The sequence below is a fragment of the Pristiophorus japonicus genome, unplaced genomic scaffold, assembly GCF_044704955.1.
Source record: "Pristiophorus japonicus isolate sPriJap1 unplaced genomic scaffold, sPriJap1.hap1 HAP1_SCAFFOLD_830, whole genome shotgun sequence".
NCBI classification, from domain to species: domain Eukaryota; kingdom Metazoa; phylum Chordata; class Chondrichthyes; family Pristiophoridae; genus Pristiophorus; species Pristiophorus japonicus.
In genome coordinates, this window is record NW_027254752.1 from 97,673 (window position 1) to 120,652 (window position 22,980).

The following is a 22,980-nucleotide window of genomic DNA, read 5'->3' on the forward strand; positions in this document are numbered from 1 at the left end:
ACTCTTGCTCCACTTGACCTATCTCATTCCCGAGAACCAGATCCAGCAATGCCTCCTTCCTCATTGGGCCAGAAACACTGATCAAGAAAGTTCTTTTGAATACACTTCAGAAATTCTTCTCCCTCTCTGCCCTTTACACTATAATTATCCCAGTCTATATTATGATGGTTGAAGTCCCCCCATTATCACTACTCTTATAGTTCTTGCACCTCTATTTCTCTGCAAATTTGCTCCTCCATAATTTTCCCATTAGTTGGTGTCCTATAGAATATATCTAGTAGTGTAATGGCACCTCTATTATTTCTTAACTCTTTAAAAATACATTCAGTCCTTGACCCCCTCCAGGAGATTCTCTCTCCAATACTGCAACATTCTCCACCTCCCATCTTTCCTGAACACCCGATATCCAGGAATATTTAATACACAATACTTCCCCTTTTTGAGCCAGGTCTCTGTTATTGCCACAATAGCATATTCCTATGTGGCTATTCGCACCTACAGCTCACCAACCTGCTTTACTATACTTTGTGCGTTCAGAGACACATCCTAGACCATCCTGTGTTCCTTTAGTCTGACCCCACCTAATACCTTACTATTTCTTGCTTTAGTGCTATCTGCATATCCCAATCCTTTGTGCTTTTTGTTTCTCCTTTCTAATGCTACATCCTGGTGCCCATCCCCCTGCCAACTTAATTTAAATCCTCCCCAACAGCACTAGCAAACCTCCCCACGAAGATATTAGCACCGGCTCTGTTGAGGTTCAACCCGTCCAGCCTGTATAGGTCCCACCTCCCCTAGAACCGGCCCCAATGCCCCAGGAATCTGAAGCCCTCCCTCCTGCACAATCTCTCCAGCCGTGCATTAATCTGCTATCCTATTTCTATTCTCACTCGCACGTAGCACCGGGAGTAATCCAGAGATTACTCCCTTTGAGGTCCTGCTTTTTAATCTCCTTCCTAGCTCCCTAAAATCTGCCTGCAGGACCTCATCACTCTTTCTACCCATGTCATTGGTACCTTTGGCTGTTCACCCTCTCCCCGCAGAACATTCTGCAGCCGCTCAGTGACATAACCTTGACACCAGGGAGGCAACATACCATCTTCTACAGCCACAGAAATGCCTGTCTGCTCCCCTAATTATCAAACCCCCTATCACTATTGCTTTCCCTGTCTTCCTTGCACCCCCCACCCCCGCACTGTACAGCTGAGACACCCATGGTGCTATGGACATGGATCTGGCTCTACTCCCCAGAACCATCACCCAGAACCGAATACTGGTTGGAGAGCGAGATGCATTCGGGGGACTCCTGCACTACTTGCCTGGCCCTCCTCTTCTGTTTGGCATTCACCGATTCCCTCTCTGCCTGCGCACTCTTTAGCTGCGGGGTGACCACCTCCTGAATCTTGTCAAGTAACCAGTTTCAATTATAGCATATCAACAGCGAAGATAAGCTTTTATTAAATCTGTATCGTGTTCATTAATAAAAATAACACTTATTAACCTGTTAAGTGTGGCAATGACATGAAAGGTTCTTTATACAATAAATGCCATAACAAATTTTAATTGTAGCTATTGTTAACACAATTAATTTTGTGCACGCAGCAATATTCCCGCTAATTTTGGGAGGATATGCGGCTCCTTTAACAGGTTGTGCGGTCCATTCAAATCTCTGCACACGTGTGCAGTTTTTCCATTTAAAAGCCACTGAGCAGGACCTCCAATCTGCGGTGCAGACGTGCTGCTTAATGGGAACATTGGTGTGCCCTCAACAGCTCATCTCCAGCCCAAATAATTGCCCACCCCGGCCTACCCTGTAAACGCCTTCACAAATCCCAAGAAAAGCTTCTGAATATCACCCACCATTCTGTTTTATCTGCAGGGGAAAAAGTGATAGTCCAAGTACTAAACTTAGTGACGACGTCAGGCAAGCGCTCTGAGAAACTGAACATCAAAATATCAATCAAACCTTTTTTAGCCATTTTTCTGGGTGTTTTGAAACTCTGGCAGATCTCTGTCTCACGTGATAGATTTCTCTTTTGGCTGCCAATAGTTAAATTGGATGGAACTGCTTCAGTTAGGACAGAGGTTTCACCTAGTGTTGCCTTGGACTTTTTCAGTATTTGACATGATGCATTTGGCTCTTGCGCTGAAATGTTGTTAATTTTAAACAAAACCTACCAAGGAGAAAAAAATGTAACAAATATCAGAATTTGAAATCCAAGCTCACATGGGGACACATTTACAGGTTTAAGAAAATGGAGAAAAGGTTCGTTGGCAGTACAGTCAAGATTCCTTCATACATATCTAAGTCATTAACGTACAAGTCATTGAATAACTGCTCTCAAACTAAGAATTTCTGCAGAAACATTATACAAGTTTTATCTCCACTCAAAATCTACAAGCTTGTACAGAGGCTAAATTCAGGTTGACTTTATCAGCTAGCCATTTGTACAACATACCACATGTTCTATTTGGGCCAACCTTTTCTGAAGCATGATGCTTCCATTTTACATTATCTAACACATTGATAGAGAATTCAAACAGGCTGCATTTAGACAGGCTGTGAAAATTCACAGACAAGTCAGAGATGCTACATGAGTGGTAGCATGTTGCATTAAGCCATCAATCAACTTGACATTTTAGGACCCTTGGGTAGTGAGCCAATAAGGTCAAAGAAGGCGAGTTCTTTTCTGTAAATTGATCCAGGTATAAATAGAGCCATTTTGACCATGTGGTTTCAGTAAGACAAAGGAACTGGCAATCAGCCAGCAGTTTGTTGCTCTCTGCCAAGATTAAAAAGTTAAAACTACAATCGGAGTTCGTATTTCATTGGAAATTAAGAGATCTAACAATTTTGGCGCTGCGAGCAGGGTCGCCGAGGAAAGAAACTGAATTTTGGACATCGGACCTACATATTGAGGTAAGGACTCCTCTTTAAAAAAAGTCCTCGGTCAAAAGTCGAAATTCGCCTCTCCTTCCACGCGATTCCGAAAGCCTCCGGTTTGCGAACCCTCCGGTTGGTAGTCGGCTCGAGGTCCCATAGACATCTAAACTTCGGCGGTGTGTTAGTTAATTAATCACCGACCTATTGATCGGCTAGCAAGCCTTCGACTCGAGACCCCAGTAAAGAACTCAGTATAATGGCAGCAAGAGATAAGAGCAAAGAATTGCCTACAACTGTTAAAGGTGGGCAGGCACCACCTGAAGTTTCGCTAGATTTAATTCTCGAACAGTTGAAAGAATACATAGAGCAACAATTCAACGTATCTAAAACCTGTATTAAGATCGAACAAAAGTACGGAACCTCCAAAGGACAATGGTCCTTGGATGAGATTAAAAGGGTCTGGGGGAAAACGACCCATATGAAAAATAAAGAGCGAACTAGATGGTCCCTAGCGGTTATGGGCCAGATTCGAAACCGGAATGAAATTATAATGCATTCCCAACATGATCGAGAACTGACCAGTACAAAGGATCAATTGCAAGCAGTTTGTGCACAGCTGCTACAGAAAAAGCTTGAACTTGAAAAGCTGGAAGCGGAAGTTAAAGATCTTAAAGGTGAAATTAAAGAATGGAAAAAATCATTAGGTCAAGATACAGTAATAGGAAAAGGAAAAGGAAAATGTATTGATCAATTCCCAGGGTACCCATGTTTGGATAAATTAAAAGCGCAAACCCAAAGACACGACCGAGGAATAGACACGGATTCCGAATCCTCCGACAATACAGTGTCGGAGGATGATGAAGAATTAGGGGTGCGCTTTGCCCCGTTTAAAAAAAAACGAGTTGTAGTCAAATCAGAAGAGACTGCGGATGAGGGCGGAACCAAAAAAACAAAGAGGAGGGTGTATGCAGAATACTTAGTTCATGCTCCGGCAGACCCAGAGAAAATTGATAAATGGTCCAAGGAATTGCCCATTCCAAACAAAGGGGGAGTAAAAACGTGGGACAAATTGGACCGCTTAAGAAATATATATCAACTTCATCCCTGGGACGGAGTGCAAATTTTGACCATAATGGTGCCAAAAACACAGGGAAGAAAATTGCACGACAAGGTATATGAAGCTTTGGGGCAGAATGAGCAAGAATTAGACGCAGGATGGGAGGCGATTAAACACTGGCTACAAGCCTTCAGTCCAGCTAAGACAGACTGGGGAAAAATTGCAGCCTGCCGACAGAAAGAAACAGAGGAGGTCCTGGAGTATGACGAGCGGTTTAGATGCACGTGGCTAGAACATTCGGGTATGAATAATACGAATGAGGAAATGGATGAACAAGTGTTTGGACCCCTGAAAGCAGCTTTCGTGGCAGGTCTAAAGCCAGAACTGTCCAAAATGCTTAAGGTAGTGTTACCGGACTGGGAAGGTAGAGGAACTACCTTTGCAGCATTGGTGGATCGATGTAACCAATTAGATCGGGATATGGGAGCTAAAGTCCGAGTTGTACAGGCTATGGGATGGAAATCCCAGGATTCCGATAAACAGTCATTAGGAAAATTACCCGGAAAATGTCATTATTGTGGGAAAGAAGGTCACTGGGCCAGGACGTGCAGGGCAAAACAGCAAGGTCGTGGCTGGGGAAGAGGATGCAGCCAGGGATACAATTCAGCCAACAAGCCAGGCTTGTCACAAGATAACGACCTCATAGAAGCATTTAAGCGACTGACAATACAACAGAAGGAGTTACTTGGGATAGCAAAAAACGATTAGAGCCCACCCTGCCCCCCCCCTCCTCGCACTAATACAACAAAGGGGAGATGGGCTATATATAACTGAGAGTGGGCGATAAGGATGTGGACTGTCTTTTAGACACAGGGGCGGAATTAACATGTTTACCCCTACAATATGGAGACTTTTTGCCATTGGATGGTAGGGCACACGTACAGCCTATGGAGTTGGAGGCCATAAAATGGAGATTAAAAGGACAACACCGGTACTTATAGGACTGGGTCCACATGAACTAACCACGCCGGTCTGGATAGGCCCAGTAGATCAACCCCTTTTGGGAATGGACGTTCTAATCCAAGTAGATTCATCGTTGCATTTCTAGGATGGTCGGGTGACATGGTCAATTAGAACTTTGAAGAAAGAAGAATTGAAGGAACACCCGATATGGGCTAAAGATAAGAACGATTGTGGCCTACTCCAGATGGAGCCTGCGTCATTTACATTATGTGGGATTTACACTGTCCTTATCATCCACAATCATCAGGACAAGTAGAGCGAATGAATCGAACTCTGAAACAACGGCTTGCCAAATATCACCAAGAAGGAACACCATGGCCCCAGGCACTACCAATAGTGCTATGTAGCATTAGGGCAACCCGAACAGAACTACAGGTCTAAGCCCATTTGAAATTATAACAGGAAGCCCCATGTCGCTGCCAGGAACTATCGATTTACGGAAAGCTGATGTTCACTTAATGAGTGACACTTTGTTATCATACTGTCAGAACTTAACCAATGCTATTAGTTCTGTTTCCCGACAGGTATCGGCAGCTTGGGATAATCCACCCGAAGGAGGACATGACATCATCCCGGGAGTCTGGGTGTATGTGAAAAAGTTGCATAAAGAACCTTTGGGTGCCAAGTGGGAGGGACCTTATCAAGTGTTATTGACCACCCAGACAGCTGTTAAAGTCCAAGGAAAGAAAGCCTGGATCCACGCTTCACACGTTAAACGAGCACCCATAACTGAAGCTGAAATCTAATAAGGACAATTACTTTTTGCGAAAATGTATAAATTTACTGTATTATTGATTGTAGGTATTATAGGCATAGGCCTACTTCTTACTAGCCGACCCTCTGCACCAAAGGGAAATAGTAGGGTAGCAAGGGAATTACATGTAAATACCTTTTTATATATGTCATACATTTATGCCAAACAAGGTAACATTTCTAGTTGTTGGGTGTGTGAGCATATTCCTATTCACTCAAAGGGAGGGATTCCCTTGAGGCCAGTTCCCTTGAATATCTCGGAAATGGCTGAGTGGATAATTAATCAAAATAAAACAGGCAATGCGTTTCAGGATACGGAAAACTGGGCACGTAAATGGAAGTCAGCAGGTTACAATCTGACTACCTTTGAAGGGGGATACCAACCATGCTACAATAATTCCAAACGGCCCCCATTTTTTATCATCACGAATACAACGGGAATAGGAAGACCGGGGGAATCAGTCTGTCTGATTAGAAACATCAAAGGAGGCCAAAATATGGGGTATAGTAACTGCTCCCGGAATTATAATATAATCAAGCCACGGAACCGTCCAAACTGGGCCGATGTGGGAATTTTTAACGTAACGGGGATTCTGAATAAAACAGATGGAAAAGCCTGGACAGGCCCCGGAGTGTTGCTGACAGAAACAGCTAACATTCATTGCATATAATGGCACCTATTGGGTGTGTGGCCACAAGGCCTACCTTTGGCTGCCCCAGAATTGGATGGGATCCTGCTATTTAGCCTACATTGTGCCTTATATGTATCATATAAAGTCACTGTCGGAACATTTACACCGTCCTAAGAGAGCTATCACAGAAACAGAGAGGTTCTTTGCCTTTCTGATCCCTGGGTATGGGACCGCCAAACTGGCAAGGGAATCCATTAACATGGCATCCGCTGTGGAACGAGTAGCCAATGATACCTCAGAGGCCATAGTTAAAATCAATGCAGAAATGGTAGCAATCCGCACAGTAGCCCTACAGAATAGACTGGCCCTTGATTACATCCTGGCTGAAAAGGGAGGTACTTGCGCCCTACTCGGAACTGAGTGTTGCACATATATCCCAGATAGTTCCGAAGAAATGACCCACTTAGCGGAGCATATCCAAAAGGAGGTAGAAAAACTTAAGCAACCCCCATCATTCACTTTGTGGAGTGGAGCCACTGAATGGCTAGGTTCAATAGGAACTTCATTGGTGGAAGGTTTAATTCTATTTGTTGTAATTGTTTTACTTTTATATTGTTTGTTTATGTTGATTAAATGTTGTTGCGACCAGGCGGCTGTAGCTGCTGTCCCGCAGGTGAGACACCTTGCAGGTCCCAGCAGACCGTCTGTACGTGGCACAGGAGTATGTTATGCTTAAGGAAAGGTTGTTTACTGGTTGAATTAAGATATTGATTTGGATTAAATTGGAATAAGGTTAGTTAACCTACTAAAACCAGACTTCCATTGTGGCCACGATGGAACTCGGGTTGGTGTAAATTTGTGTGGAAGTTACTAGTCTGGACATGTGGCGAAACACATCAACAAATTTTAGAAGGAAACTCTTAACATGTATGAAATTATTTTGTAGAATGTTTAACCAGTGATACCTGATGTTTTATGATTCAGTTTGTGAAAGAATCAAAGGGGGGATTGATAGAGAATTCAAACAGGCTGCATTTAGACAGGCTGTGAAAATTCAGACAACAAGTCAGAGATGCTACATGAGTGGTAGCATGTTGCATTAAGCCATCAACTTGACATTTTAGGACCCTTGGGTAGTGAGCCAATAAGGTCAAAGAAGGCGAGTTCTTTTCTGTAAATTGATCCAGGTATAAATACAGCCATTTTGACCATGTGGTTTCAGTAAGACAAAGGAACTGGCAATCAGCCAGCAGTTTGTTGCTCTCTGCCAAGATTAAAAAGTTAAAACTACAATCGGAGTTCGTATTTCATTGGAAATTAAGAGATCTAACACACTTATTACAGTTTCCTATTTCTAATTGTCAAGCGGAATTTGCTAGGTACAACCTACCCAATCTGAACCTTGGATTTGGTCCAGAATAAAACAAACAATCACAGAAATTATGTTCTATGTAATATTTCTAGGCATTGCTGATGAAAGTAGAATACAGAGTGCTATTTGTTTAGTCTGAACTTAATCAGTTTCCTGTTTGCACTAAGCTATATTTATGTTTGCAGACACTTTAATAAAAAAAAGTTAGAACACATACCTCAGAAGGCCCAGCAACTGTACAGTTTCTGGCAACCGATGCAGAACTAAAAGAGCTGAGAAAAGTAGGTTTAGGTCTTAAGCAAGATGATTGCGATCGCATGGTGGTTGATAGAGTGTCCTGCATATTCTCCAAGACAGGTGAAAACATACCACACAAGATCTATGATGGAAATAAAAGTTAATGAATATTGCATTTAGATCATCCAATAAAGATGCACAATAAAAGAAGTAGAAAGTTTGAAAAACTTTGGGCTGCCAATCACACTTGTCATGTGGGCAAATTAGCAATTCCTAGCCAAACAGCTAGATGTACCATATAGCAACACTTTTTTCTCCAAATGAAAAAAAGAAAAGTCACTTTTAGTCTCACTCTATTCCTGATGTGATTTGTGTCTCATGTTAGCTGACCAGTGAACTGCACAGGTGCAAGTTAGCATACCTGTACCCAACCAGGAACAGCTCGAGGATAAGGAGAATAAAGGATTGAACAGAAATTACCTTTTGTGCTTCTAGTTTTACAGATTTCCAGTCTGGTCTCAGAGCAATGCAGTACAAGTACTCCTTTAAAGCTTCTTCAGTTCTACCCATTTCCACAAGCGCTTGAGCTTTCCAAAAATACCCCTATCAGGAAAGCAGGTACAAAAACTACTGAATAATCATGGTGTAAGCAGGACCAATTGTGCCATTTAAAAATACACAAGTTCTTAAGTCAGACCAAAAAGAAATTCCACCAGACAATGCATTACCTTCGTCTTTAGTGGTTTAAGAGTACATGCTACATCTCCATCACAAAGTGCTTCCTCGTATTTTCCTATAGTTACATATAGCTCTGCACGGTGACACAGCATCAAGTAGTCATGGGGTACTGAGGAAATACATTAAGGATAGAGTTCACTTATAGTAAAAGTTTTAATATCAAAATTAAATATGGTCAACTATAACCAGCTTTTTCAGCAACATTTAAGAATTTGACTTGCACATCTTGCAGCTGGGAACAAATTTTTAGACATTCAAAATGCTCTTTCATTCCTCATTAATGCAGACAACTAAAGTCTGCCTCAAGTCTAACCGCTAGTTTTTGAAATAAGTTACTAAAACATCATTTTTTCCATAAACAGAAAACAGTTTTTTGGGGGGAGGTGGGTAATTTCCCATTAAACATAACCCCATATTTTCTACTTTGAGTGCAAGTAATTTGCAACTGCGCACCCTCTTCCAGCCAGGAAAGTCTGAGCTTCCAGATTCTTATACTACACGTACTACAATTCAGTTCGTAACTAATCTCAGAAAACAATTCTAATCAAATCTCTCCTCCCCCACAAAAAAGGCAAATAAATTCTTAGTGCAAAAAAAATTACATTTGTGAACATAACTGGTCATTTCATTGGATGTCTGAATTTCTGTAAATAAAAGGCCTGCTGTGCTACCAAGTTGCAACAGCTGGCACTCATAGGATTAAAATCTGCACACAAATTTAAATTCAATTAAGTAAAATTATTAGAAATTGTTGAGAAACAGTAAACCATCATGTGATTTAAGGATGCAAAAATATAAAATGCCTAAACTTCAAGCACAGAATTCTAATGCATTAAACCATAATCATGCATTTCCATTGTATAAAATACCTGATACAAGACAAAGAAATTTACACCACTTTGGGCATCTGGACAACACACTGCTAGATTTTTTTTTAAAAACAGTATTTAGCTGCAGGGTTTTGTAAAATGGTCAGTTCTTTTTAAATTTGTGGTTAAAAATAGGCTGTAGGACAAATTGACTATCATCCACAGTTAACAAACAATAGTGAATCAAGCATATTTCCTGGAATGCTGGTTGTGTCTTTATCAGGATTAACTGGACTAAGTTCAAAACTAGCACTGGATCCTCAAACTGATCTGCAGTTGTGAATTGCATTAGTAAGACAAATTAAAAAGAAAAAGCATTATGGAATATAGACCTTAATTTAAAAAAAACATGATCTGCAGGACAGCACTTTATTAGCATTTGTCACTTGCAAATCAAATATAGCATGCTAAGTGAAACTCCTACTCGAGCTCAAATAAATTATATTTAAAAACAGGACTGATAAATACCCATTCCCACTGAAGCTAGGCATATGTAAAATCACTACACTTGATTCTGCATCATGTTAAATTCTATTTAAAAAACCTCCAGAATAAGTGTATAAATGTTGTAATATAGAGCACAAGTCATGTAATTTAATATGGTAGATAAGGAAGTGTCTATAAATGTTCTTTATATGGGCTTCCAGAAAGCATCCAGAAGGTTCCACACAAGAGACTTAACAAAAATGAGAATGCATAGAATTGGAGGCAACCTATTGACTTGGATAGGGAACTGGTTAGTAGGTAGGAGTCAAGAGAGTAGGGTTAATGGGTATGTCGTAAATTGGTAGAATATAACTAGCAGTGTCCCCCCATGATCTACATTGGGGCCACAGCTTTACACTATATTTATAAATTACTCTGATGAAGGAATAGAGATCCATATATCTAAGTTTTCTGATGACACCAAGTGAGGCGGCACAGTAAATAGTTTAGATGAGAGCAGCAAGTTTAAAAAGGGATATTGATAGATTAAGTGAGTGGGCAAAACTGTGGCAGATAGAGGTTATTCTGGAAGGATATATTGGCCTTGGATGGGGTGCAGCGCAGGTTCACCAAAATGATACAGGGTTAAATAATGAAGACAGGTTGCCTAGACTAGGCTTTTATTCATTTGAATATTAAGGGGTGACCTAATTGAGAGGATTTAAGGATTTGGTAGGGTAGAGAGGGGGAAACTATTTCTTCTGGTGGCAGAGTTCAGAACAAGGGGGAACAACCTTAAAATTAGAGTTGGCCATTCAGGAATGATGTCAGAAACCACTTCACACAAAAGGTAGTGGAAATCTGGAATTCTCTACCTAAAAAGCTGTTGACACTAAGTAAACTGAAAATTTCAAAATGGAGGTTGTTGTATTTTTATTAGGCAAGGGTATTAAGGATTATGGAACCTGGGGGGGGGGGGGCGGGAAAAGAGAGAGAAAAAAATAATCAGAGGCCCCAGAAGAGAGGGGGGGGGGGAAATCAGAAGGGTCATTGGGGGGGGGGGGGGGGATGTCCAATCACAGGGGGTTAGTGGGGCAGAAACACTGGAACCAGCAGGTAAGTGGAAAGCCACTTACCTCCTGGATCCAGTAGTCCTCAACTTCCTTTAGCTGGCAGGTTCCCAGAGGCCAGGGAAACCCACTCACCCAAAACCAAAATAGTGCCATTAAACCCAAAAGAGATATTGGATACTCTTACAGGAGAATAAAGTGTCATCATGGCTGGTTTTCAAATCACGATATACCAGTTATGTTGAAACAATTCACATGATTCACCACAATCTATAAGAAACCAAACCTTTCACTAGCTAAATAAGTTATAATTGTGCATAGTATTTGTTTTTAAAAGAAAAATTCCTACAACATGGAGACATTTTCAAAAAATAGCAAACATTCTAAACTTCAAGAATGCATTAACTTGTAACACTGAAACCTTTGGGTTGACAAATGTCAGCCATGGCTCAGTGGGTAGCACTCTCCCCTCAGTCAGAAGGTCGTGCGTTCAAGTACTCCAATGCAGTACTAATGCTGCACTGTCGGAGGTGCCGTCTTTTGGATGAGATTCCATGACACTATTTCAAAGAGGAGCAGGGGAGTTATCCGGTGTCCTGCCCAATACTTTTTATCCTTCAATCAACATCACTAAAACAGATTATCTTGACATTATGTCTGAAGGAGTTTGCGCTGCGTAAATTGGCTTGTTTCCTACATAATAACAGTGACTTCTTTTCAAAAATTATATCGTGAAGATGCTCTGGTGGTCGCGAAAGACGTTACATAAATGCAAATTTTTCTTGTTTAAAATATTGAATTTTCATTAAGGAGCGCAAGTCAAATGACAGTCGCTGCAAAATTTTCAAATGTAGATTAACTACTTGGGTCTGGTAGACATCTTCAAATCCCACTGAAGAGTGTACATGACAACACATTAAAAACCCCAATTATTAGTGCAAGAGTTCAGCAATAAGTATTTCACTGCAACAGAACATTCCAGTTGCTATATTTATAAACGAGTCCCCACTCCTCCTTTCGGCCAAGCATATTACGCAAACGAAATCAGAAGTAGGTCAATCAGGCTTTAACTGTCCTACTTCAGATCCTAACAACCCTACAACAGCTTTCCGTTATTAATCTGACCTCACCAAAGAAAAACAAGCCAGCCTTCCCACGGCAATTGGCCCAGAGATCAAACTTGCCATCTTTCAACCCTCGAGCAGCTGCATCATGTCCGCCTTACCCAGAGACAGCGCCTGGTTATACAGCCCCAAGGCGGCCGAGTAGTCCCGGCTCCTCATCAGCCTGCCCGCCTCCACCTGCAGTCGCCGAGCGCGGCAGTCGGACGGGAACCACTTCTCCAACAAGTTGCACAGAACCACGTTGAGCCTGAAATGTGTGCCGGAGGCCAGGGCTGAAGCGGCTTGGGCCGCGTCCCCGGTAATGGAGAGCTTGCAGAGTCTACACTCGGTCACCGTCTCCTTCTCCACGCAACCCCGGCAGAAAGTGTGTCCGCACGGCAGCGAGACGGGCTCGAAGAGTAGCGCCAGACACATTCGGCAGTTCAGCGGGCCCGAGGGAGTGTCCGTGTCCTCGTCCTCGCCACTGTCCCCGGAGCCGGGAGCTGGGGCGCGGCCCCCGGGGTGACTGGCGCCGGCCCGGAGCCGGCAGTGAACCTGCGACCTGCTGCTCAACAGCACCTCGCTGCAGCGGATGTTCGCGGCGATGCAATCCAGCAGGTTCTGCAGGTTCTCGGGCCGGAGCCGCTCCAACTCCGCGGCCTTCTGGTAGGCCTCGAAGGCCTCAGTGAAGCGGTCGCAGCGGGACAGAGCGTCGGCCTTTCTCAGGTACAGCGGCCCCTCGGGGCCCAGGTCCTGCAGCTGGCACTCGTAGATGTCGGCCGCCAGCTCGTAGTTCTTGGCCCGGAAAGCCTCATCCGCCAGCTCCAGCATCTCGGTACGAGCGACCGGTGCCTCCATCACTCAGAAGGGCCGGGCCAAGCCAACAATAAGGGTGGCAACTCGTTAAAGAAGAGGGCTCTGTGTTGTGAGCCACTCTCGCCGTCGCCTCCTCCTCGGCTTCTGACGCCAGTTTCGAGTCTCGGGCCTCCGCCTCCGCCCTGCCATGCCCCGCCCCCTGGCACAGCCATTGGGCCGCCGGCTCTCGGGACATTTATATAACCAGGCTGTTGTGTAAATAGCAGCGAACTGACACCCGCGCCTCGGGGCTTTAAAAATAGAACATGCATTTTCAGTCTGTTTAGCCGATTTATTCAAATAACACAACAAACGAATGGATAAGTGGTGTCTCTTTACAGGAAAATAAAAATAACTAGTAATCTGAATTAAAAACACAAAATGTTGGAAATGCAGAGCAGGTCAACCAGCATCGGACCTTTCCAACAACTTGATAAGGATTGCACTAGGTTGCCCCAGTTAGCAACAGTAAACCAGATTTGCATGTGCCTTTCCCCCTTTTCTTTTAAAGGACACAACTGATAAAAAAACTTAAGTATCATCATCATAGGCAGTCCCTCGGAATCGAGCACTTGCTTCCACTCTAAAAATGAGTTCTAAGGTGATTGAACAGTCCAATACGAGAACCACCAAATTTGCTGATGATACAAAGATAGCGGAGAAGGCAAGTTGTGAGGAGGACGCAAAGGATCTGCAAAGGGTTATAGATAGGCTAAGTGAATGGGCAAAAATTTGGCAGATCGCATATGTGGGAAAATGTGAAGTTATCCTCTTTGGTAGGACAAATAAAAAAGCAAGTGGAGAGAGATTACAAAATGCTGTGGTATAGGGGGATCTGGGGGTCCTTGTACATGAAACACAAAAAGTTAGCATACAGCTACAGCAAGTAACTTGAGAGGCAAATGGAATGCTGGTCTTTATTGCAAGGGGGATGGAGTATAAAAGTAGAGAAGTCATGTCCAGGGCATTGGTGAGACCACACCTGGAGTACTGGGTACAGTTTTGGTCTCTGTATTTAAGGACAGATATACTTGCATTGGAGGCTGTTCAGAGAAGGTTCACTAGATTGATTCCTGAGATGAAGGGGTTGTCTTAAGAAGAAAGGTTGAGCTGTTTGGGCCTATTGTCATTGGAATTTAGAAGAATGAGAGGTGATCTCATTGAAACATATAAATTATGAGGGGGCTTGACACAGTAGGGGCAGAGAGGATTTTGGCATCTAGAACATCGTCGGCCGCACCGACCTGTGTGAGAACACCACCTCAGGTCGGGGCTATAAATAGAGCTGGAGCGCTGGGCCCTGGAACATTGTGAGCAAAGATGCGGCGAATGAGGGTATGGGGCCCAGAAGAGCCGAGGGCCCAGGGGCAGCACGGGCCTGCCCACACTGCAATATGTGTGCACACTAGGTCTGTGCAGGAGAGCAGGTCTCCAGTCGTCCTGGTTCAACCCTTGCCACTGGATAAAGGCAAGCCCATGTCGAGCCCATGTGGTGGCTGATGTGCAACGGTCATCATATGTGAAAAAAAAAATCCATGCACAGGCATCTTCCACCCCCTCAATTGGCGTTCAGGACTGGAACATCAGGTCCTTCATTGAAACATCTGTGAACTCTTGTGGAAGCAAGTCATCCTCTTTTGAGGGATGGCCGATGATGATGATGATGATGATAATAATGATGATGGAGAACCACAGTCCTTGTAGTTAACTAAAAACTAAACTTTCAACAAAGCAGAAGAGAGGGGGGTCGTGAGGGTTAGAGCCACGGGAGGGGGGGGGGGAGGTGTTGGAGACATGGTGGGGGGGGGTCGTGAGAATTGGAGACACAAGGTGGGGTTGGAGTCATGGGGGAGGTGAGGGTTGGAGACATGGGGGAGTGGGGTTTGGAGACACGGGGGAGTGGGGTAAGGGTTGGCGGCACAGGGGTGGAGTTGAGACACCAGTGCAGGGCGGGGGGGGGGGGGGGAAGAGAGAGGGATGGAGATGTGAAATAAGTATATTGATGTGGCTAGGGGAGAAGTGTTTGGGAGAGGGCGAGAGAGCGGACAGGTAGAGAGAGGAGTAGATACTGAGGGCAAGAGATAGTGAGATACAGGGAAAAGAGGAAGGGGAGCGACAGAAATGAGAGAAAGAAACTGAGAGGTAGTTGGGAAAAAACAGAGGGACAGGGGAGAGCAATTGACAGAGGTGAGAGAGAGAGAGAGAGAGAGAATGGAAGCAGCGGGCAGAAGAGAGAAACCAGAGAGGTTGGGAAATGAGACCAGAGGCAAGGGGAGAAAGAAAAAGGAGTGTGAGATTGACAAAAGGGGGAGACTGATAGATAGATGGGGGGGAACAGGAAAGGGAAGGGTGATGAGGAGTGTATTCAAGGATTTAGGCTGCGCCACATAGTTTTCTTGAGTCCAGACAAAAGTAGCATTTCCCAAGGTCAATCAGGACACGCTTGTTGTTGTTATTTGCTAACTGGATAGGACAGCAGTCCTCCCATTTATTTGCATAATCAGAGAATAATTCAGTGGTTCTCAAACTGGAGTCCGTACAAACAGCAGGGGGGGGGGGGGGGGGGGGAACGCCAACAGCTGTGCAGTGAGGAGGCGAGTGCTGGAGGGTTACACCTGAGACGGTGCCAGTGTTCCCAACAGGAACCACCGAGCCTTATCCCACTCCAAGAAGAGCAGGGAAGTATCGTGCAGTGAAGTAGTCAACTGACTTGTTGCTGAACCTGTAGGGTTACCTTTCAGCTGAAGGGAAGAGAAAAGCTTTCATATCATCAATGTTCAGTGAAAATGATTGGATATGAAGGGGCCGAAATTGCCCCTCCCAATAATGCCTCTGGCTACCTGAAACTGGCGACCACGGGGCAGCGCAGAATGGCCACTGACTTGGATGGACTGGCCGACATTCGCGGAATTACCCTCAGGGGTTTTTGCTGCATTTTGAGGATTCGCCCTGCTCCCCCGACTTCTGCCCCGCTCCTGCAGATGCATCCTTAACAACGTCATCAGAGCGCGCACTGCAGCGGCTCCGCCCCAGAAGATAAATTCAGGTGAAAAAGTCCAGCCACCTGTCAGTGCCCCCGACAGTTTTTTGGGTCAGTACAGTGCTGGCTCAAGACCGCTAGCGGCCTTTAAAGGCGTGTTGCGTGTATCTCCATTTTTTTTGCTGATAATTTTTCAGACTTCTCACAAGTTTGTCAGTTGCTTTGTTCAGCCCTCAAGCTCAACAACACAGAGGCATCATTGTGGAGGTTGTGCTTGTGGAGGCAATGGGCTCAGTGCTGGTAGCAGAACACCTCCTGCACATTGTGCACAGCAGGGAGGCACGCAGGAGAAGGTGGCACCGTCTCCAACTGCTCTAGACGCAGCAGGCATAGCTGCCCAACATGCAGAGGCCATGGAAATGGCGACAAACCTTAACCCAGAGAGGTGGCCTAGGAAGGACCTGCCGTCAGGAGGGGGGCTCAGGTACGCTGGACCCACCGCACCAGATAGTGGACGAAAATCGAAAGGCGGCAGGATGCACAGAAGGCAGATGCTTTCCAGCAGCAGACTGCAGAGGGTGAGGAGCAGCAAGGGCATGAGGGAGAAGGTAATGAGGCAGCAACCATAGGAAGACACAAGCATAGACGTAGAGGAAGGCCCAATCATGAAAGGGTCTACAGGCAGCAGTTTTTGTTCATGGACCTGACAGATGACCAATGTCTCCTTAGACTGCGATTCTGGAAGGATATCGTCAGGGAGCTGTGCAATCTCCTCCAGCCTCAGATAAGGCTGAGGATAGCTCTGATCATCGCAACCAAAGTGACCATAGCACTCAATTTCTATTCCACTGGCTCATTCCAAGCTACTACAGCAGACATGGCGAACATTTCTCAGTTCGCCACACATAGCTCCATTCGTCAGGTGACTGATGCTCTCTATAAAAGAGAAGGAACGACTACATATCCTTCCCGATGAGCAGGGAGAAGCCTCTGGAGCGGCAGACTGGATTTATGTGAATTGTGGGTTTCCCCAGGGTTCAGGGCATCATAGACTGCACCACATCGCATTGAGGGCGCCACAAAACAATCCTGAGATGTTCAGAAACCGCAAGGGACACTCCCTCAATGTGCAGCTGATGTGCAACCACCACCACAAAATCATGCAGTTGATACCCAGTATCCTGGCAGCAGCCATGATGCTTTCATCCTGCACCAGACCGGTGTGCCCGGCGACATTGCTAGCCATTACCAAGATTGCGGCTGGCTCCTTGGAGACAAGGGCTACCCACTGTGCATTTGGCTGCTGACTCCCCTTCGCAACCCCAGGACTGCTGTGCAGCAAGCCTACATCAACTCATTCCGCCACCAGGTGCTTAATTGAGCAGTGCATCGGGATTGTTATATATGAATAAAAAGAGTCTGACTGGATACTGTGAGCTCAAAGTAAAAAGTGTGACCTTCGTCTTTTATTGCAGGTCTCCAGAGTGCCTCTCTAGTCTGTGAGGCCTCCTTAAGTATCTGTGCTCGTAAAGGATTGTGGGATCCCTTGAGACTCCAGGGGATGAGCCCTCTGGTGGCTGTACAAGGTATATACAAGTTTACAAACATAACAGGGATCCATTGCCTGGATCGCTGTGGTGGAGTGTTGCAGTACTCGCCTGAGCGGGTCTCCCTATTAGTCGTCATCTGCTGCATGCATCACAACCTGGCAATCATGAAGGCACAAGCATCGGAGGACGAGCCACCAGTACCATTTGAGGAGGAGGACCAGGAGCATGACGCACAAGAGGAGGAGGAGGAGGAGGAGGAGGACCAGGATGCGGGTCGCCGGCCACGCAGAGGCGGCGTCACCATCCAAACTCTGCATGGGAAGTGCAGAACCGTCTCATTGCTGCTCATTTCCAATGAGTTCAGGCCCACTTCACCCTTCATCTTTGCATCTCCATGACCATCCCAATGAGACCTTTCACACATCACAGTGAAATGAGAGACCTGCACAGATATGGGAACAAAAATAAAGATTTATCACACAAGAAAGATGAAAAAAACATACACCCTTTTGCATCTCCATATAACCCCTCTTACGCAAGTCTATTCTCAAACTATGCCGCAGTGTCTCCCATGTGACTGCATCATGGGTCTAGGAAGGCTGCTGTGTTTCAGGTGTCGAAACTATCCACCCCTTCCTCCAATGATTGTTGCAGGTGGGACAGACAGAGACTATAATACCCGTATTGGACTGTTCAGTCACCTGAGAACTCACTTTTGGAATGGAAGCAAGTCTTCCTTGATTTCAAGGAACTGCCTATGATGATGATGGTAAGGGGTTAATATTTCCACAGAAACCAATAGTCACAGAAACCAGCTTCTGGGATTGCTTCTTTCCTGTAAAACACAAATACTAGTTTCTGTAACCTGCCTTTTAAGCCAGACCAATCAAAGGTTTCACGGAGTCGACTATTGTAATAGTAATATGTCCTTACTATAACAGTATAAATGCACACGAGGCCCATACTTGAGAGACGATCACTCTATGATCAGTTACCTTTATTACCAAGATCAGGAGACAGACGGTGGCTGGAGCTTCCCCTTTTATACCAGAAAGTCCAGGTTAGGAGTGTCTCCCACAAGTTCGCCCCCTGTGGTCAGTGTCTCTCGGTGTACAACTTAGGTCAGCTTATACATGGGTTACAATGACAGTTGAATACATGACAAATAGTTAATGGATTCTTTCCCGTAGAACACAACTACCAGTTTCTGTAACGGCTTTATAGTGAAACTTTGTCTTAAGTTCGTTAACATATCTGACACTAATGAAAATGGCTATTGTAATTATGCTTATTGGTTAATGCTCCTTGACTGGAAGACAGTTACAAAAGACAGGAGATGGGAACAGATCATAAGATTTGAAAACAATAATTCAATCATCAACAGAATGAGGCAAAACTCAGACGGCCATCAATTAAGAATAGGATGATTGTATATTGAAAGAGGGTATAAGAACGTTAATTTCCAAATCCCTCATCACACGGAGGAGGCGACTTTAAGGAAGGAGGAGAGGGTGTCCAGTGAAGCATCCTACATCAACTCGTTCCATGTCTTTGGTTGTATGGGAAGTAAAGCCTGTATTTTAACTAAGTCTTCACCGTCCAAGTTTGTGTAATGCATGTATGTGTGTTCTGGTTTACTAAAGCGAGTAACCTTGTTGTCACCATTTATGCCAGTCAAATCCTAAGTAAATAAGGGCACTTAAAAATACCCTACAACAGGTGTGACACCCTCAACAAGCTCTGGCTCTGAAATGGCCGGCTGCAGACTGGGCAGCACCCTCCTCGGTGCGTTCAGTTGACCTTGGCTTGGATGAGTCCATGCTTGTCGGCAATGGCAGTGTGACAGGTCTGGGGTCAGGACTGCTGTTGATCCTGAGAGAGCACATCATCATCCTGGTCCGAGGAGCCTGCACCACTACCCGGGGGCAGCACCTCACCATCGCCACCAGTCTGAGGGAGCACAGGTCGGTGGTGTGGCGCAACACCGGAAGGTCCCCCATGAACCGCGGTGGACCCAGCCGCGATGGCAACAGTCAGATCTCGTGTGGCATCCAGCTGAGACTGCATGAGAGCAGACAGTTTCGATGCCACCAGAAACAACAGCAGTAAGATGCTCCGTGGCCTAATGCTCAGAGTGCACAAGAGCATTCGGAGCTTCCAGGGCCACGGCCATCCTCTCCAAAGCAGCACTCAGATGCTCATTCCCTTGCGCCTGTGCTGTAATGGCAGCTACGACATCGCCAACGAGACGTGGCATCACAGCTGGATCCGCGCGGGCACTCTGGGTGTCCACCATCGTCTGCACACTGGCAATGATGGGCTCCATGGTGTGCACAGAGCTGTCCACAATGCGGGAGATGGACTCTTCCATGCTCCTGACCACTTGAGACAGGCTCTCCGGCACCCTTGCCATTTCCCCCAACAATTGGGCTCTACCCTTCTTTCATAAGCCCCAACATCGATGGGCTCGTCTGAGTCCTCTTCAGCAGAACTCGCGTGCGACCTCGCCCTCCGGAGAGATGGCACCCGAGGTTGCCTTGGCCCTTCACCATGCTGCAGCCCACTAGGTCCCGGTGCAGACCCCTCTGCTAAGTCTAACATTTCTGACCGCATATTCTCAGTATCTGAGCTGGCCCGTGCAAGTGTAGGAAGCAGTGACGCAGTGCTGGCAGCAGTGTCCCCCTCTTCCTCAGCCTCATCAGACATGCCGGCAATAGATGGAGTGGCCTCCAGGGTGATGTCATGGCTCTTGCTTCCAATGGCCTCTAGGGTGTCGTCATAGCTATGGCTGCCAGTGACCTCAAGGCTGTTGCCATGGTTTTACCTCCCACTTGCATCAGCGGTCTCTCCCTAGCTTTGGCTGCCAGTGCCCTCAATGCTGTTGTCCTGGCTTTGGCTCACACTTGGAGTCTCATCTGCAATCATAAATGGCACAAGGGCTCCTGTGAGGCTGAGGTAGGGCATTGCACATGCAGCCTGCAACTTGCACACTATCATAAGCAAACGTGCGGTAGGTGCTGGCACTTTCAGGGAGAGATGGCATTAAAGGAAGACCTTCCCTTAATGATGCTGCCCCCAGCGGGATCAACACGACCAGCTGCCACAGGGAAGGCAACATGTGGGCCCACCAGCCTCCGGATCCTTTCTTTCATGTGAGTGCGCTGCTTGATCTGTGGCTGGTCACCACCAGTCCTCTGTTGTTCAATACGATTGTGAGAAACCTTCGCCTGCAAAGCAAATAAGTCTTGCTGAGTAGCAGTGTCATGAGGCCTCAGCAATGAGTGCAAGTGTGGGTCTATTACATGCAACTGTAACTCAGACATGAAAGGGAGCCTCCATTGCAAGAATGCACACATACATATATCTACAGGCCTCAACAATCAAATGTTGCTTCAGTGACGATATAGGGAAGGTTGGAAATAAGAGGTGAAGGAGAGGCTCGCAGATGGAAGGTGAGGAGTTGCGGGAACTTGTACTCACTTTCATCAGGCGAATTATGGCGCTGAGTCGCGGTGCGGTCATAGAAACATACAAACATAGAAAATAGGTGCAGGAGTAGGCCATTCGACTCTTCAAGACTGCACCACTCCATTCAATAAGATCATGGCTGATCATTCACCTCAGTACTCCTTTCCTGCTTTCTCTCCATACCCCTTAATCCCTTTAGCAGTAAGGGCCCTATCTAACTCCCTCTTGAATATATCTAATGAACTGGCATCAACAACTCTCTGCGGTAGAGAATTCCACAGGTTAACAACTCTGAGTGAAGAAGTTTCTCCTCATCTCAGTCCTAAATGGCTTACCCCTTATCCTTAGACTGTGACCCCTGGTTCTGGACTTCCCCAACATCGGGAACATTCTTCCTGCATCTAACCTGTCCAGTCCTGTCAGAATTTTATATGTTTCTATGAGATCCCCTCTCATTCTTCTAAACTCCAGTGAATACAGACCCAGTCGATCCAGTCTCTCCTCATATGTCAGTCCTGCCATCCCAGGAATTGGTCTGGTGAACCTTTGCTGCACTCCCTCAATAGCAAGAACGTCCTTCCTCATGAATGGAAATCCCCGAGACCTCCATAGCGATTTCTCTCCAGGCATTAATGAACTCAGCGTGTGTCGGTCTGCCTGTGTCAGGGTAGAAAACGCATTTCCTTCACTCAACAGCCTCGATGAGGGTCTCAAGTTCTGTGTCCGAAAATCTGCTGGTGCTCCTTGCTCCTTGCTCCTTGCTCCTTGCTCCTTGCTCCTTGCTCCTTGCTCCTTGCTCCTTGCTCCTTGCTCCTTGCTTCTCCTGGATTCGCCATGCCTTTGAATCAAACTGATTTCCTGCTCAGGGCCTAGCTACAAACCCTGCCCTTTAAGAAGGCCAGGGAGCAGCTGGTTCACTAGCAGCAAATCGTCATCAGCTGAATTTCATGGCCCAATCGGACACTGCTCGGTGGCTCCTATTGGGAACACTGGCAGCATTTCAGGTGTAACGCTCAACTGCCCGCCTACTCATTGCACAGCTACTGAGTGTTTCAGGGTTTTTTCCTACCCCTCTATTGTTTACCGGCCTGTCTGCACAGATCCAAGTTTGAGAACCACTGGATTATTATCCCATTATGCAAATACATGGGAGGGCTACTGTCATATCTAATTAGCAAATTACAACTATTTTAAGTTGACTTGTAAATCAAGTGCCCACTGTTTAAAGGGGAGCACTAAAACCGACACATTAAGCAAATTGAACTTTGCTCAGTAACTTAAATGAAATAAAAATTTGGTTGCAGGGTGATGATGCACTCCAGTCTCTCCGGCGCCCACCTCTCGCGGAAGGCCGCGAGCGTACTCCATCTCCAAGGACACCCTAGCTCGGATGTAACCGCGGAAGAGAGGCAGGCAGTCGGGTTAAATGACCCCCTCGAGTGCCCGCTGCCTGGACCAGCTGATGGCCCCCTTGGCCATGCCCAGGAGCAGCCCTACGAGGAGGCCTTCCGACCTGCCCGATCCCCTCCGCACAGGGTGCCCAAGATCAGGAGTGTGGGACTGAAGTGCAACCAGAATTTGAGGAGCAGCTCCTTCAAATATTGGAAGAGGGGCTTCAATCTCACACATTCTGTGGTGCATGTAGCACACAAATCACACATGGTCTGGTGTTGATATAACTGCTGTGACCTTAGTCCTTTATTGTGTAACTCCAGCGTGCCTCTCAGGTGTGGTGGGCAGCCTTTTATACGCTGTTTTGCAGGTACTTTCAGGTCTCCCACCACAGCGCCCTCTGTGGCGCACCATTGTACTTACACATTTAATGTACCTGGACAATACATAATACATTAAATAAAAACATGGAACATGGACTCCTCTCGGCCTGGGAGCCCGTGAACCAACTTAAAAACTTATTGCATGGGACTGCTCCGTGCAACACCCTCCACTCCAGGCCAAGTCCCCA

General features: G+C 45.8%; 1 protein-coding gene across 3 annotated transcripts in view; it reads right to left on the reverse strand.

Moving 5' to 3' along the window:
- lonrf2 (LON peptidase N-terminal domain and ring finger 2) overlaps positions 1–13,126 on the reverse strand; it is a 95,184-nt gene extending 82,058 nt beyond the window's left edge. For 2 of the 3 annotated variants that reach the window (XM_070874455.1, XM_070874454.1), the window contains exons 1-5: positions 12,287–13,126; positions 8,687–8,805; positions 8,439–8,561; positions 7,939–8,100; positions 1,967–2,174 (exon numbers count right to left, since the gene is read on the reverse strand). In XM_070874455.1, coding sequence (XP_070730556.1) covers positions 1,967–2,174; positions 7,939–8,100; positions 8,439–8,561; positions 8,687–8,805; positions 12,287–13,022 — 1,348 coding nt within the window. In that variant the 5' untranslated portion in view covers positions 13,023–13,126. Of the gene's footprint in view, positions 1–1,966; positions 2,175–7,938; positions 8,101–8,438; positions 8,562–8,686; positions 8,806–12,191; positions 12,211–12,286 lie in introns of those variants that run through there. The other variant, XM_070874456.1, reaches the window with a different exon arrangement.
- Positions 13,127–22,980: the final 9,854 nt, after the last annotated feature.